Here is an 18074-nt window from a genome sequence, read left to right on the forward strand (position 1 = left end):
GAGAACTAAGAAAAATTCAAGAGTGTTATGATGAATGTCATAGAAAATATGTTAATGTTCTCTTATATATAAATTATTCATAATGATGAGTTTCATTATGACGGACGTTTTCATGCATGTGTATAATGTCTTTCAGTCATACCCACCCATGTGTCCCCTGCAGTCCCCTCTGTCACCCTTCCTCTTCAGAGCTCACTCTCCTGCTTTCATATGTGCACTTTTATATTACGCTATAATTTTGATGCTGCCACAGAGTTAAAATATTTGCATCCTAAAAGTCTGTTTCATCTTTAGGTGCTGATCTTTCTGATTATTTTAACTATGGCTTTAATGAAGATACTTGGAAAGCTTACTGTGAAAAACAAAAGAGGATACGAATGGGACTGGAAGTTATACCTGTTACTTCAACCACAAACAAGATTACGGTAATTAGGAAATCTTCCAGAGTAACCCTGCCTCTTCTCCTGTTCCACTCTGACTCCCCAGATAAGTCACTTTCCCCCTAACAAGGTGATTAAATGCTGTACAGCAGTTTAATTTTTTTGTTCTCATGGCTGTGTTTGTTTATATTCCCTTCACTTTGAATTTCATGTTGATGACTACTGTATGTAATCAGCTAGCTGTAGGCCACAGCTAGTTACTATTTATGTGGCCTATCAATTAAAAATTGTGTGGTATCTTAATGGGGAATATGTTATTTAACTTAGGCCGAAGACTGTACTATGGAAGTTACACCAGGTGCAGAGATCCAAGATGGCAGATTCAATCTTTTTAAGGTGAATTTTAGTAAATTATCCTTGGTTGCTCTCATTTTTCTTGAGTCTGCTCCCATCCCACTGTTCAGGGGAGAAAATTGAAGTATAAGCAGCTACATTTTTTCCAAATCTTCAGCTTCCTGGTGACTTACACATTTGCTTATTGTTTACTCTCCTTTTGCAAGCATGTGAGTCTATAGCCTGTCACACTAACATATGCCAAATAAAGCTGTTGTCTGCTCTGCTGTGATTATAGGTGGCACACTTGTAGGATGTGACAGTCATGGCCGCCAGTGCACCACTCACTAGATTTTGCTCTTTTCCTTAGCAACAGAATTGGAAGCTTTTTATTTTCCTAGTTCTTAAAAAATGGAGGGAAGGTGACAGTTATTATCTCATACTAAAATCATTCGTATATTAGCTCACAATGAAGGTGCTTTCAAGAATTTGAGATATTCTCTAACAACCTCTTAAGAATTGAGCAGAGCCACTGAGTTTTAAAATTAATACTTAAAAAGACTAGGTCCATGTGAGTGATGTGAAGCCTTATAGGATTAGGGACATTAAGTCTGTCCCAAGAAAAATAGTACATTTTCACTGCGACTTTTCCTGAAGTTTGGTCAGGTAATCTCTCCTCCCCTTGTTTTGAATTCTTTCTTTGGGGACCTTTTCTATACCTCATAGCCTGGCTAGAGAACTCTATGCCCCTTTGGGGACACCAAAGTACTGCCTTATGCAATGCATATGCTATATCTGCAGATGTAGCTTCTATCTGAACACAGTTCTATGTAAAGACTTCAATTTTAATTTACATCCTACTATAGGTAAGTATTGGTCCTTGTTCTGTTTATATTTTCAAAGTACGTGGTGATATTTACTCCATTTTAAATGATTATCAACCTTTCAGGTGTCTGCTCGGGCATTGAATATTTTGTGATAAATTATTAGAACAAATACATGGTCAAGTTTAATAATGAGCTGTTTCATTTCATTGGTGGGTTTTGTTTTATCTTGTTTTCCTAAGAAGAATGAGAACTTCCATTATAAACCATCAGCTAATACATAGCTTTGTTAATCTTAGATTTGTAGACAGTGAAATAAGGAACTACTAGTGGCTGGCCTCTCTTGAAAGTTGTGGGTATATAGTTTACATTTATGCATATGCGCGCGCGCACACACACACACACACACACAGAATTGTTTGAGAGGAAGTCTGTGTTTTCTGTTTCTGGTTGATGGATTTGTTCTGAGTGAGTTTTATGGTTGTTCAGTGTTCTTGCCTTGATTAGGGGTTTGAATGCTAGTAAGTCTGTTACAGGCAAACATTTCCCCCACTTTGGTTATACTGTGGTCTGTAGGAAATAGCGGAAAAAAAGCCATATGAAAAGATACTCATTTCCAGCCACCATGCAACATTGCTGTGAACAGCAGGCAACCATTAAAAGGTTCTCAAGCAGTAGAGATTGTGCAGATCTGGATTTTGGAAAAGAAAATGACATCCAAATGGAGGTAAAAGGTCAGATAGGGAGTTGACATAATAAGTAGTGTACCAGTGAAACAAACAGGGCTGCTCACCATGGTGATGGGCCAAGGGATAGGGGCTGCAGAGTCACTGTTGAAGTTCTTTTCCTGTCTCCCACAAATATAGTCAAAGTCAAGAGAGAAACAGCCCAATAGCCTTTTGAAGGCATTCATCCCCCTTATATCATGTAAGCTTGAGTAACAAGTCTAGTGAGTGGGAGAAACCAGCCTCTAGATGCCTTTGTCGTCAGTGTTTTTCAGACTCTGATAGCCAGGAAGGAAGAGCCTTTTATGTGCCTTCATGGGAATGGGTTTATTGGTTTTCTGTTTCACTTTGTGTTGAGAAGGAGTCAAGCTGTGTAATGCAGGATGGTCTGGAACTTGCTAGGTAGCCCACTCTGACCTCAAGGTCATAAACCTCAGAGTGGGTGCTAGGATAACAGGCAAGTGTCACTATGTCTGTCTGCTTTTTGTTTTGTTTTTTCCCTGTGCCAAGTAAAAGGTGAAAGAAACTTGAGGCAACTTTACCCTCTCAATTGGGTAAAATAAATTGGTAATTATAGAATTATAAATTAGGAGAAAATGACCATTAGGGAACAAATCAACCATAACCTCTCTCCTTACCTTTTTATTAATTTCCTTTCATTTTCTCATCTTATGATATCATTTTATGATTGATTTTATTTTCTGTTGAGACAGGGTTTCCCTGAGTAGCCCAAGATGACCTCACTTTGCCTATCTTCCTGCTTCAGCCTCCAAAATGCTAGAGTGCAGATACGTATCACCATCTATTGGTTTTGACATTTTCTCTTTTTTTGGGGGGGGGGGGGGGAAGGGGTCGGGGAGGGGTTCTCTGTGTAGCCCTGGCTGTCCTGGAACTTACTCTAGACCAGGCTGGCCTCGAACTCAGAAATACGCCTGACTCTGCCTCCCAAGTGCTGGGATTAAAGACATGTGCCATCATCGTCCAGTGTTGACATTTTCTTAAAATAGTTCTCGAACCATCATGTACAGCATGGACTGTATGAATATGTATGAACCTAAGCAGCAGTGTTGGAACTTGGCCTGTTGCCTGTGGACTTCGCATCCGAGAGACAGTTTTGGCTTCTTTATATCTTACTGCTGCACTGCGTCTCTTAGACTAGGGCTGCGATGCCTGTCTTCGCTCTGATCTCCGTTTCATCTTTCCAGGAGGTTTCTTTTGACAGTTGGATTCTTTACTTGGTTTTTATTTCTGTGCTCTTTTTCATTTCCAAGAGAGTTTTCATTACTTAACATCTTACTCTGTTTTTTACAATCTTTCAGTGGATTTTAATAATTGACATTTTAAATTTTAATTTTTGCTATTTTTTTCTACATAGTCTCTTTGTTCTGTTAGTTTTTCATGTTTTCAGCTTCTGACTTGGTCTGTTTTTTCAAATGCTCTTTGACTTTTGTAAGAGTAGGCCCTACAGACAATTGGAAGCTCTGTCTCTACGACGAAAGGGCACTTATTGTAGGCTTTTCCAGAGGATTGCAATTTGTTTATGTGCTGTTATCTTGAAGTTGTTTTCCTACAATATTTTTTCTTTCTTTCTTCTTTGTGGGAGTCTGATTTTCAGAAACACTCCAGTGTGACTAGAAGCCTTGGCCAGTGATCTCAGACGGTCCTGGAGCTTGGGCCGCCAGCTTCTCTGCTTCTGCCATGAGAGTGTGGCTTTGCCTTGCTCACTGACGTAGGGTTGATTTGGCTTTGCTTAGTCTGCTCAGTTAAGTTTCTTCATCTGCTTTCAGAAGTACCAGGCTTTGTGACATCTCCAGTGCTTAGGTCTTGTGGGTTGAGATGTGGTCATTCATTTATGGCTTGCAGGGTTTTTTTACCCTAGTATTTTTACCCTAGTATTATTTAGAGATCAGTAATTTATATTTTTTGTCAATTATAATTTTAAACACTTATTATTTGTGTTATTAGTATAAATACTAAGTATTGACTATAATGTTTAAACTTCAGAACTTTTGGCATAGTGATAAAGTAATAATTTGAATGAATATTTAGATTCTTTAAGAAATTAACATTGTGTATATGCCTGTGTTGAGCAGCATTCACATGGCACACGTAGGAGATGAGAGGACCACATTCAGGAGTTGTTTCTCTCTCTCCATCATGTGGTACCAGAGTAGTGGACTTAGGTCATGAGGATTGGTGGCAGGAGCCGTTTCCCTCTGAGCTTCTTGCCAGCCATTAACTTCTCAAGTTTGTAAATTCTAGTTAAATTTTGTTTAGCTCTGTAGGATCTGCTATTAACTTGGTTTTAGTAAATCAGACACATATGTAATTATTTCTCAAAATGCTAGGTTTTATGAAGTGATAGCCTCATGTTCTGGCTAGGCAGATTTTGAGTGTAGCCCTTAGGGCAGCATCTGGCTGTGCATATAGATAGTTAAATTCAAGGTAATGATTCAATGTGATGAGGAAGGTTGCTAGATTGGGGAAAGAAAATGATCATAATAGACATGGACTTTGGTCTGCCGTAATGGGAAAGCTAGGTATTCAGTAAATAATAGTGCCAACAATTACGTATTTAGACACTCCATGTTATTTGAAAGACTGAAGAAGTGACATTAAAGCAAGGTCTCAAAATCAATTAAGTTTAAAAAAAAGAAATATATATATATATATATATATATATATATATATATGTATGTATGTATTGGTTTGTCCACATTGTTTTCTAGACATGTAGGGTACAGATTTTTATATGAAGCCAGAGTCGTCAAAGGTCTTGCTATAGTGCAATAAGCAGATAGTATCATACAACAAAATAATCAGATAATAAGAAATTTTAAGAAAATAGAAAGTCACAGGAGAGAGACTGAGAATGATGAAGGAAGTCTATATTAACCCAAGGTATAGTCTGAATGACACAGTAGTCCTCTAATGGCCACTGAATTACACGCTGGGATTCCTTATAGATACTGGAAACTGAGTGGTACTAAACCCTCTGTACTCTTGTTTTCTTCTCCCACGTGCATCTGCATAATAAAGTGTAACTTTAAATTAGCTACAGTTAGTGACTAACAGCAACAGAACAATAGACTCATAAAAAATTATGTGACTATGCTCAAAATAAAGCTTGTACAGAAGGCCCTAGCAATCTTAGTGTGTGGTGGCTTTTCTTTTGATGCTAAGTCGATGATAACTTTGCTGAGAGGAAATGATTGATGGCTTGTCTTCATCGCTACTTCTATGCTGTTTGTTTGTTTGTTTGTTTTTCGAGACAGGGTTTCTCTGTATAGCCCTGGCTGTCCTGGAACTCACTTTGTAGATCAGGCTGGCCTCGAACTCAGAAATCTGCCTGCCTCTGCCTCCTAAGTGTTGGGATTAAAGGTGTGCGCCACCACGCCAGCTACTTCTGTGCTTTGAGAACCTTTTTAGTGAAGGAAGGGTTGGTTGGAAATCAGCATTCTGCTACCCTCACAGTCCTGTTAAGATCCCAAACAGCCGAATGGTTGTTAGGATACGGAAGTGCACGTGTGGATGGAGAGACAGAGGGGGCGATTCATGTCCCTGGGGAAATGCAGTTGGAAAGGTGCAGGAATTCATTATACTACTGACTCAGCATGGCTTAACTTACAAACTGTCAGCTCTGGGAAGTTCCCATTTAAGTTATTCTAGTCTGTTTTTGATCCATAATTGAAACTACAAAAAGCAATAACATAGATTGAGGTTGGGGAGGCTACTATACTTTAATTAGAAGAATATGTGAGACGATCTGGAGAAAGGATATCCCAAACAAAAAGGATAGTAAATTCAGAAATCCTGACGAGAGAGGAACTTATGTGTTTTTTTAAAAAGACAAGACAAGAGAAAAGGCTATCCTAACTGAGTGTGATGAGGATGAGTGGAGGAAGAATAGAAAGAAGCAAGTCTCCCAGAGTACAGCACCTTCAGTACCCAGACCTTGTCGGCCGTGCCGAGAAGGCCATCTCATTTTGGTTGATTTGGGAGGCAGTTGGAGAACCTTGAGCACAGAGAGCCATGAGCTGGCGTGTGGGAGACTGCTTTCGCTCTGTGCACAGGTTGGAATCTGGAGTGTTGAGAGCAAAAGTGGAGGATGCCTATCACAGTAGCTGCTGTACGCTGATGACTTTGACCTGCCTGTCATCCGTTAGTCAGCGGAGTTAGAGAACACCTGTGTGCTTTGTTCTCTCTGAGAAGCTGGGTAGGGGAATGCCATCTTATTAGTATGAGGACAATATGGAGAGGATCAGAATAGAGGAAATGGAGAGTGTCAGTTTGATGTGCTAAGAAATTGAGTATAACTTGCTGGTATTCATGGGGCCAGCTGATAATGTTAACTGTATTCCCAATCCTTCAAGTAGAGTAATGTGTTTCTTTTTTGTTTCGTCCTTTATTACCCCTCCCCCTTTTTAAAGAGTGCATGCTTGTGTGCTTGTTTGTGTGTGTTCACCTGTGTTGACACACAGATGCCATAATGCATTGGTGAGGGGCAGAGGGCAGCTTTCAGGAATTGGATCTTTCCTTTCTCATGGGTCCCAGGAACCCATTTGTAAGGCTTGGAAGTACAAGCCCTTTACTCTGAAGCGCCTCACTTTTCCTTAGCCCTGGGTTTTCATGGCATGAATTATATTGTGCACACTCTAACTATTGTTTTCGCTGAGACTTTCTCTTTCATATTCTGAGCTTTTAGTACAGAGTAGATAGTGAATAAATGTTTGTTAAATGAACTGTTCCCCTCCCGTTACCACATCCTGGCAGTTTATGTGTCAAATATGCATCAAATCCATTTTAATCTTTTTGTTTTTCTAAGTGATGATCCCCATATCCCAACAGGATCTGTACGTTTTAAATGAATTTGCTTTTAGTAAGCAGTAGAACTCCTTTTTCAATAAATTCAGTTTTTTTTTCTCCAGAAAAAAGAAGTGTAATCATTTTATTTAAGTGATATATAAATTCATTTCGGAAAGTACTGTAGTGAGCATGTTACTGAGTGTGCACAAGTTAAAGCCACAGCTTAAGAAGCATGATGACAAACATGTTTCAGGGCATACATAACTCATGGACATGGAGTGTATATTCAAACGTTGCAGTTCAGATGGAAGAAACTCTAGGCATGTTCATCATGTATCTTAAAGTTGTAACTGAAGATAAATGAAGGCTGAAAATAAAAGGAGTGTTAAAATAGGAGTTTGCCCCTACAATTCCCCACCTATTAATGACACCTGTTCCTCCACGCCAGGGCCCTTTTTATTTCTAGACATATCCTTTCTTGTTTCTTTTTTTTTAATTAATTAATTTATTTTTATTAGGTATTTTCTTCATTTACATTTCCAATGCTATCCCAAAAGTCCCCCATACCCTCCCCCTCACTCCCCTACCCACCCACTCCCACTTCTTGGCCCTGGCGTTCCCCTGTACTGAGGCATATAAAGTTTGCGAGACCAAGGGGCCTTTCTTCCCAATGATGGCCGAATAGGTCATCTTCTGCTACATATGCAGGTAGAGACACGAGCTCTGGGGGATACTGGTTTTAGTTCATATTGTTGATAAACTCAGTTTTAAGGCCTAATTAATTATAGGTAGGTGCCATCGGATAAAAACCAATAGCTAGTTAATAGAGATCTGCCTCTTTTTAAGTTAGTAAATACTTAGCTTTATTTTATTAAAAATTTATTTAATGATAATTTTTAATATCTTATAATTAATTAGTTCCCCCTTTCCACTCTTTCCTCTAACTCCTCCCACAATCCTTATTCTCAAATACATGGCCTCTTTTTTAAAAAGTTTTGTTTTATACACCACACACACACACACACGTTCCTAAATATAATCCACTCCGTGTATATTACTAGTGTGTATATGGCCTCAGTGCTGATTATTGGTAATGGATAACTAGTTATGGGGCTCTTCTTTGGAAAGACCATTTCTCCCACTCAGCATTTCCCAGTTGCCCATAATTCTTAGGCTGAGGGTCGAAGCTCCTTGAGCTTCTTCCCTTCTGTGTTCACATGGCCATTGGGGTGGTCATTGGTCAAGTCTTGTTTGGGCAGCCACATCGATAAGCCTGGCATTTCTAGGAGACATAGTTTCACTGCAAACTTCCTGTTCCTCTGGCTTTTTCTGCCCCTCTCTTTCCCTCGATGATCCTCAAGCTTTGTGTGCAGGAATTCTATTGATGTATCAGGTGGGACTGAGTACCACATGACTTTCGTTTATTGCATTTGAACTGTTGTGATGTCTATAATTGCTGTTGCTGAAGAAGTTTCTTTGAAAGGGGGTGAACTACACTTCTCTCGGGGTATGAGAATAAATATCAGTAGTATATGAACTATACTACAGGTCAGGCCTCATGACCAGAAGTTGACCAATACAAAATGGACTACATGGTTTTTGGAGCGCATTTTTGTGTTGGTATTTTTGTCTTCAGGAGTTGTTTGTTTGTTTGTTTGTTTGTTTTTGTTAGGATAGAGTTAGAATGTAGTTAGGAATTATGCTGACTTAGTAAAGTGAACGTCTCCTCCAAGACTGATTGGTAACTTACCTAGCCCTGGGTAGCTGGCTTTATTTCCAGTAGCAGTTGTTGTTTTCCTCTTGTTGAACAGGCTTTAACTCCACCTGGACAGCGGTGGGCTATAGCCATGGTTTACATGCTATGGCTGCACCTTACAGTCCTCGTGCCATGCAGGTTGTTGCTGTGATGCGTGGGCATCATAGCTGGCAGGACTAGTCTTTGCTTCCCTCCAGTGGCTTTGGAGTTAGCGTAAAGAGGGAGCGGTAGTAAGGAGACTGGCGACTGATTTCCAGTGCCTGGGTATGCAGATCTGGCATGGTGGGTGCTGGCTGGTACTAGTGATAAGTTATGGATGTGCAGGGGCAGATTTCCTTCTCATACAATATATAATGGAACATATTTGCCTCCTCCAACTAACTCCAAGACCATCCTACTCACCCAACTTCATGTTCTGTTTCTTTCTCCCCTTTATCTTAACAAATGAATAAAACTCCTAAAGATAAAAATGCCAAAACAAAAATGTATACCAAAGAACATGTAGTCCATTTTGGTCAACTCTGGTCATGATATACCCAGTGCCACTCCATTGGAGAGCAGTGATTTTCCTTTCTCAGCAGCCGTCGGTTTTAGACAGCTGCTTGGTCACGGGGCAACTTTATGTTCACTTTGCTTTCTGTGCTGGGATTTGCCTGGTTGGAATTTGTGCTGGTCTTAGGCATGATCTCACAGTCTCCATGAGTTCATGTGTGCATCAGTCCTGTTCTGTCTGGATGATGCTCTTGGAATCATTTATGACCTATGACTCTTACAGAGCCAGCTCTTTGTGTTTCTTTTTCTTCTGCATAGGTTCCTGAGCCTTGAGGGAACAGGTTTGATAAAGACATCCCATTTAAGGATGAATGCTCCAAAGTCTCTTACTCTCTGCACACTTTTCATTCGTTGGGGCTCTGTGTTAGTTCCCATCTACTGCATTAAGCTTCTCTGAGGAGGATTGAGTGATGCTCTGAACTATGAACATGGCAGCAGTATGTTGTTAGGAGTGATTTTATTGCAGTGCTCCTTTAGAAACGTAAGAGTAGTAAGTTTCCCCTAGAACCCATGATATAGCTAGTTCTAGGTCCTGTGCACCTTTAATGGTGTCAGATATAGATTCCATCTCATGGAGTAGGACTTAAGTATAATAAAAAGGAGTTGGCTACTCCCGTAACATTTACACCACTGATATAGCAGTGTATCTTGTAAGTAGGTGGCTATTGAACATAATAATAAAGGCTTGTAGCTTGGTAGTATTGATGGTTACTTTTCTCTTCTGGTAGTGGGCAAGGTACCTTTTATGACCGAAAATGTTCGTCAGTAGGTATGAAGCCTTTAGTTGGACACTAGTTTAATTTCCAGGAGAAGAGATTCTTTACATTGGCATTATAGCAAATCACCATCTGAGATAGAAAATGGTTAGAATGGCAGGTAAAGGTTGAGAGTACAGAACAGAAAAGTCTTCAAGGCCTTCCTTGAACTCAGAGACATGGAGTCATAACCATGGACATCCTACACTCATTTACTTTACTCGTGAGCAATTGATGAGTCTCCAGGAGTCACAGTTTATTGGAGCTTCTAAATGACAAACTGAATATTTTATTTAGTAAATGGAACATTTTGATCCTTGAGTTCATTTTTGTTGCCCTTCCCCTAATGCTAAACTCACATAGGTCCCTTTTAATAAATATCCAGGCTTGGTACATTCTTCATATTTAACTTCAGAACAGATGTTACAGGCTTAAAAGTTCTTCATGCTTGATGGTTTCTGAAATTAAGCAGAATAGTAACCCCGGTTTTTTTTTTGAAGGTACAGCAAGGGAGAACTGGAAATTCAGAGAAAGAAGCAGCTCTTCCATCTACAAAAGCTGAGTTTACTTCTCCGCCATCATTGTTCAAGACTGGTCTGCCACCAAGCAGGTTAGTTAGACTGCCATGTCCCAGCGTTGGGGTCTTGGTGCTGCATCTGTGCTGTAATGCTATCCTAAATATGAAGGCTCCCAGTGTTCTAGTGCAAATGACAACAGCTTGCTTTTAGTTTGAAGTCATTATTGAAAAAGCTCTTCAGGATGCTTATTCCACCTTGAAAACAGCACACACCCGAGTATGAGAAGTGAAGCATGGGCTGTAGTCCCAGCAGTCCTCCATGGACATGCTCACATGGGTGAGCATGCTCTTCACTGTGCATAGAACCTGACATGAAGAGCCCTTGGACTTTTAGGTTGACATCTATGACTTAAAGATATTTTTGTAAAAGAGGTGATAGAAATGTCATCCATAAAAGTCTCATGGCTTTCTTTGCTTTCACATAACACCAAGCTTTGTGTTCATAAAATACTAAATAGGAGTAAATTGTGCAGGAAAAAAAATGTTCTTTTCACTCAGATGGGACAGTTGTTTCTTCATGACAATGGAAATGTGACCAGGAAACTAAAGGATAGGTGAAATCCAGGAAAGGCTAGGTTGCCAGCAACTTAGTCTTGGTTTAGATTGAGGTAACAAGACTGGATCTGAAATAAGTCAACTCAGCAGCCATTACAAATCCTCCACCAGCCTATTTATCTTTCCTTACTTGCTTAAATTTAAATTTAAATCATCTCCTCATTTGCTCTATAGTTTGTTACTGTTATGAGAAATTATGCCTCATAGGATACTAATGGGGAAAGAGCCTAATGGAGAGGCATAAGGTATCCCTAACTAAAATAGTCGTTTGTTTGTTTGTTTGTGACAGAGTCCTATTGTAGCCTTGGCTGGCCTGGACCTTGTTACATAAACTGGGCTGACCTCAGAGATCTGCCTGGCTCTGTCTCCCAGGTGTTGGGATTAATGGCTTGTGTTCCCATGACCAGATAAAACAAAGGTTCTTGAAGCTTTAATCCAAAAGGAAACATTTAAAAGAGAGCCAAGATTTTTATGAATTGATAAAGAAAATTTTCAAATGTTATTTGAACTAAATGAAATTTCATAAAACATTTGATTAACTAGTTCATAGAAGCTACTGGTCTCTTTTTTTTTTTTTTTTTTTTTTTTGGTTTTTCGAGACAGGGTTTCTCTGTGTAGCCCTGGCTGTGTGGCACTCACTTTGTAGACCAGGCTGGCCTCGAAGTCAGAAATCTGCCTGCCTCTGCCTCCCGAGTGCTGGGATTAAAGGCGTGCGCCACCACACCCGGCAACTACTGGTCTCTTAATAGATAGTATTCTATTGGATTTGGGTTTTTTATAAAAGGTCAACTTTTATTCATCAATTTTCTGTGTCTTCTGCTTTAGAGCTTTGCTGTGAGGTTGAAATCTTGACTGAGCTTTCTGGGGTTTAAATTCTAACTCAGCTGTTTAGTAGTTGAGTGTCCTTGGTCAGATTCTCTTATCTTTGTTAGAAGATTTCCTAATTGATGAAATGCAATAATAATATACTTCGATTATACTCTAGTTATGTGTGTCCTACAGATTAAGTTCTGTAAAGTGTTGCACAACAGTGTTGTCATAAAAACATTGTCTAGGTGTTCACTGTTAGAGTGAGACTGTTTAAAAACATTGTCTAGGTGTTTACTGTTAGAGTGAGACTGTTTAAACTTTGATGATGGTGTTTTCCTTTCCGTTTGCTTTTCCCTCTTTTGTGGGAGGCATGCTGGATTGTATCAGATCTTGTGGTGATATAAAAGCTTTGTGTTTTCCTTTATTTGAAACGAATGGGCAGCCACACTGGGATTTTTACCCGTCTAATATGATTATCTGACTGACGTTTTCACGTCTCAATTTAGCAGCTCTACGTAGAGAACAGCTTACAGTGTGAACAGTGAAAGGAACAGGGATCAGGTGTAAGAGATTGCAACAAATATCTAGGCAAGAGATAATGGTGTCCTGGACCAAGGAAATGGTAGAATAGTGGTCAGAATAGTTAGCTACTGGGTGTATGACAAAGGCTTATCAGGCATGTCAGGGTTGATTAGGTATAGACTATAAAGAAAAGTTTTCCTCAATGAATTCAAGGATTTTTATCTTGCTCAGCACAAATGTAATGACTGGGTTGTCATTTAAGAGATGAGAAGGGGGGCTGGTGAGATGGCTCAGTGGGTAAGAGCACCCGACTGCTCTTCCGAAGGTCCAGAGTTCAAATCCCAGCAACCACATGGTGGCTCACAACCATCCGTAACAAGATCTGACTCCTTCTTCTGGAGTGTCTGAAGACAGCTACAGTGTACTTACATATAATAAATAAATAAATCTTAAAAAAAAAAAAAAAAAAGAGATGAGAAGGATTACTGGAGGAATGCCTTTTGGGGAGAAAAGACAAAATGTTCAGTTGAGGAAGTAGAAGTTGAAGTGCCTATTCAGTATGGAAATGGAAGGTTGGGTATGTGGCTTTGGGATGAGGGAAATAGAGGGTTGGGTATGTGGCTTTGGGGTGAGGAGAAGAGTGTTGGCTAGAGACAGAAACTTGAGCCAGTGATCACTCTTCAAATGGTATCCAAAGGGAAGCTGGGAAATTTAACTAAGCCATCAAAAATGGTAATCAAGAAATGGTAAGAGGACAGCGCCTCTAAAAGAAATGAATGGGAATCAGTAAAAGGGACCAGTGAGGCTAGATGAGCTTTCATAAGATGAAAGCTAGTGTGTGGAGTGAGGAACTGTCAAACACTAGTCAAGAAGATGAAGACCAAATGTGTATTAGATTTTCAGGTATGAAGGTCATTGGCCATCCTGACCAAAATCATGTACATTGAAAAGGTACAGGTAAATTGAAAAGACTTTTGAATAGTTTCAGTAGAAACAAGAGATCCACCTATAATTCCAGCACAGAGGCAAGTGGATTTCTGTGAGTTCAAAGCTAGTCAGCTCTATGTAATGAGCTCCCGGACATAGAAAAAGGCTGTTTCAACAACAAAACAGATACATGAGAGAAATTGAAAAGTAAAAATAAGGGCAATTTTAAAAAACTATTTTCTCTGTGAGGCCAGAACCAGAGAAATGGAGGAGTGTGAGGTCAGATTTTTTTAAGGTAAAAGAAATTGCAATATTTTCTATATCTGAGAGTGAGTTGACTAGAAATCCTAATGACTGAAGAAGTGAGAAAGGGGACAGTTGTAAATCAGTGAAGCCAAAGGCAACAGGGTAGGACCTGCATGGGCAGCGAGGACTCAGTAACCTGGGAGAATGTGGGATACATGGGGTTTTCAAGTCTCAATTTAGTATCCTTGCTAAGAACACTGAGTAAAGGTAGAAACGGGGACCCTTGTAGGAGATCACAGCAAGTACCTAGGCAAAAAAATGTAGGCAGGTGGGCAGATATGAGAGCAGTGAGACATTCTCTTCAGATTGCTAACATTTTTTCCTAGCAAAATAAATTTTTGCTAATAAATTTCAGATTACTAGGAGAGACTGAAGATGGCACAGGGGGTGTTAATGTTTGATAAGAGAAGATGCCAAGATAGTCTGCAGTAGTGAATAAACTAGCAGGAAATGAGAACAGGATCTTTTGTCAAGACCTGGAGGACAGTAGGGCACAAGGGCTTCTTTCAAAAGTGTGCTTTTCTATGTTGATGGAAATGGGGTAGTAAAATGAAAAGGCAGTGTCTGAAGAGAGAAGAAGCTCTTTGTTTCCAGTTGGTTCGATTGACGTGGTTTAAGATGAGCCAGGTCAGCTGTGCTTGAGATGTGTTCATGAAGCATAGCTATGGTGGTATTTCACAGTGCTGGGGGTTGGGCCAGGTTGCCTGTGGGGTAACTAAGGGATAGAGTGTGTTCTCAGCTGTTAACAGTGATGACTGTAGATTCAAGGAGAGGTGAAGACACGGAAGACGTGCATAATGAGAATTGGGCTCAGAAAAGATGGTAAGGGACAGAAAAAGAATCATGTGAAAGAAGGCTGGGAAAATGAGTAGGCCCTCAGTTCTTAGAAGACATGGTGATGGCCCCTGCAGCTGATGGAAGCACACTTAGTATCATCTCTACTCCTCAGTGGAAAGGACAGTGCACTCAGGCCTCACTAGGGACATTTGTTTTCTGGATTCGCCTTCAGTTAATCAAAAATAGACTTTTATAGTCATTGTAAAATATTTCCCAAAAAAGTATGTGTGGGGATCATCATTTTATGTATATGGAGATGGGGTAAAATCTTTGGAAGTAATTTTTTATTGAGTTAAGGGGGAAGGTAGTATTGTCAGGACATAAATAAAATATTTAAGAGTAGTGATCTGTGATACTGGCCTAAGCAGTAGATGTCTATTGCTAAAGTTTTAGATGATTGATATATAGGTTGATGCTGGCAGAGACCTTCTTAAATTTGGTGTTAGTAGAAATGGTGAGTTTGTAACTTGTGTACTGCCCAGCAGGTTTGCATACTTTTTTTTTTTAAAGAAAATTTCACTTTGGCACCGTGACTGCAAAGGGATTGAGAATCTCTAGTTGGCAGCATTTGCAACCTGAATCTAGTCCCCATGGTTGTAGACCTTGGTGTATCCACTGGATTATCATGCAGGGCCATAGCCCTGGGAGACAGTGCCCTGGAGCTCTCCATTGCAGACCACAGGGCCTGCAGAGTCACCTGGCAGGGATCCTTGCCCCTCTAGGAAGCCAGCCCAGCCCAGTGATCTTTTCCTGGATAAATGGCTTAGTCGGCCTGAGGCAGCAGTGGGGCAGCCAGGCACTGGAGTAGGTCTGGGTCATTGACACCAAAGCTGAGGGTGTTGCCCCAAGGTTTGCATACTTAAGGAAGGTTCTGTGTTTACTCTGTCACATTGCTTTGCTTCATCTTTGTAAGTTTTTATATTATTTATATTCTTTTGAAGTAGATATCTCCAGAAGACTGATAGGAGTTTACATCTTGATAAGGCTTTACAAATAAAATATATTATAAACCAGCAAGTAGATTGGACACAAAACTTTACTACTTCCTTGATGTTTTCATTTTTTACTATTTTGTTTTGGCAAGTATTCAGACTTAAGTGTGGAGAACTTCCTCTACACCGTTCACTAGGTCCTAATGTGTTGTTTGTTTCTTAACTGTTTGGATGCTAATTTGGATGGTAGCCATTGGATGCATTGTTTTCTTAACCTCTAAACACTTCACTTTGTATTTCTTAGGAACTTGTATTTCTTACGCAACTGTGAGTAGGGCAGAGTTACCAAAGTCAGGAAAGTCTAATACTGAATCAGTACTTTTATTTAATGCACTCCAGGTCATCAGTTTTGCCAGCTATCCCAATATTGTCCGTTATTGAAGTTTTCTTCTTCTTGACCTTGAACTCAGTCCAGGGTCATTCATTTGAGCTCTCTCCTTAGCTGTTTATCATCTAGAGAAGCCTCTGGCCTTCTGTTGTGTTTTTGGACATTGGGTTTTAAAAAGGTATGATCCAGTTGTTTTATAGATAGCTCCTCAGTCTGACTTTGCCAGTTCCTGCTTATTACTTTCTGTGCTTTGAGAATACTGTGTGAATGAAGCTGGGTCTTCCTCAGTGCACCAGCCTCAAGATAAGTAATCCTAGTCTGCCCCACTTTATTGATGAAGATCAATTTAGTCAGTTACTTGTGCTGATGCCTTTCTGGCTCTACAGCAAGTTCTGTGTCCCCTTTGTATTTAATAGGTAATTTTTGCATTGGGATGTTGCTCCATTTGAGAAACACTGCTTGCCCTAGCATGCTCGAGGTCCTGAGTCTGATCCCTAGTACCACTTTAGAAAAATACTTTTGCATAGAAACAAATGTCCTAACCCCCCCCCCCAAGAAATTCAGCGCCTGCTGGTGATTTTTATAATAACCAAATTGCTACTGTGTCTGTAAGTCAGTGCTTAACTTTAAAGTTTTTCTTTCTAATGTGTCTGGGTGTGATGCCCACAGAGGCCAGAAGAAAGAGTGGATGTTCTGGGACAGACCAGGTTGTGTGCTGCCATGTGGGTGCTGAGACTCGAACCTACATCTCCTACAAAAGCATTCAGTGCTCCTAACTACCCAGTCTTACTTGCTTTTATTTTAGGAGTATTTTGCCAGCATGTGTGTACATGTACCACATGTGTATCTGGTTCCAGAGGAAGTAGGAAGAGGGGTTGGATGCCTTGGGATGAAGTTATAGGCGGTAGTTAAGCAGCCATGTGGATGCTAGGGACCAAACCTGGGTTATCTGAAAGAGCAGTTAGCCTTAAACTCGGTCCTTCTACCTCATCCTCTCTAGAGCTGGTATTGCCAACATGCCTAACTAACTGTATTACTATATGTGAAAGAACGTCTGTGTGTGTGTGTGTGTGTGTGTTTCGCGACCTTTACTTTTTGGCATTAGTAAGAAGTTCCAAGCTTATGTTATACTTTCTTGGTTTCTTCTCAAGACATACATTTCTTTTAGGAGAAAATACTGATTTAAAATGAAGATGAGGCTGGTGGCTGTGCTCATGTTAATGGGGTGCCAGTTTCTATTTCTAGGGCCCATGTAGCATTATACAGCTAGGGGGAAAGAGCAATTTCAGTATAAAGTTTTGATTATGAAATCATGTTTCTTTTATAGCCAATTTGATACCACATAGTACTTTCTTTCTCAGAGCTAGTCCATAATATGTCTCCTTTTTTCTCATAATGAGAATCTGGCTTCCAGTAGCTTCAGAATAATATTCATTTGATTGATAATCAAATACAATCTTAATTGATTTGGAATTTCTGCTTAGCCTCTAAAGCACAGGCATGCAATTAGAGTTCAGGATTTGTTTGCAGTTCTTTCTATTCTGCTTTAGAGTGGGGAAGAAAGGCAAGACCTTTCACTCGTGTGCTTTCTGTGCAGTAGACCTATTCGTTAGTTAATAGATTACTGGGTTCCTTTGGTCTGTTCACTTTGAGCATTTCTTTTCCTCCATGACAACTGATCCATTTTCTCTTTTTGTATGTATAAAATATTGAACACAGCCAAAGGCAGGTCTACCCTGTGCTATATATGGAGCTGTAACTAGGAACTCTTAAGTGTTAGTGCAGTCACTTCAGTTCCCTTTGTATTCATTCTTCCTGTCTCTTGCGTATCTGTTGCCAGAAGTAGACTTAGAAACAGGTAGACTTTTTTTAGTAGCTTTGAAAGAATACTGATCTTTTACAGGATTGGCAAGAATATAAGTAGCTGAACTTATTTGTGGCAGGATCTTTCTATGTACCCAACTTGTGATCTCCCTGCCTCAGCCTTCTGAGTGCTAGGCTTACAGGCTTATGGCATTGTGCCTCCCTGAACTTCATATGGAGCATGTTCCTGGAGATAAAATAGTTTTGGAAAATTACTTGGAAAGAA

General features: G+C 39.9%; 1 protein-coding gene across 13 annotated transcripts in view; it reads left to right on the forward strand.

Annotated features, from left to right (window-relative positions):
• Fip1l1 (factor interacting with PAPOLA and CPSF1) overlaps positions 1-18074 on the forward strand; it is a 61692-nt gene that overhangs the window by 10934 nt on the left and 32684 nt on the right. For 7 of the 13 annotated variants that reach the window (XM_085836763.1, XM_021163804.3, XM_021163805.3 and 4 more), the window contains exons 8-10: positions 295-425; positions 708-776; positions 10632-10741. In XM_085836763.1, the coding sequence (XP_085692889.1) occupies positions 295-425; positions 708-776; positions 10632-10741 (310 nt within the window). The remainder of the gene's footprint in view (positions 1-294; positions 426-707; positions 777-10631; positions 10742-18074) is intronic. The other 6 variants (XM_085836764.1, XM_085836765.1, XM_021163810.2 and 3 more) reach the window with 1 other exon arrangement.

Source organism: Mus caroli, unplaced genomic scaffold (genome assembly GCF_978045245.1).
Source record: "Mus caroli unplaced genomic scaffold, Mus_caroli_1 scaffold_4, whole genome shotgun sequence".
Lineage (NCBI taxonomy): Eukaryota > Metazoa > Chordata > Mammalia > Rodentia > Muridae > Mus > Mus caroli.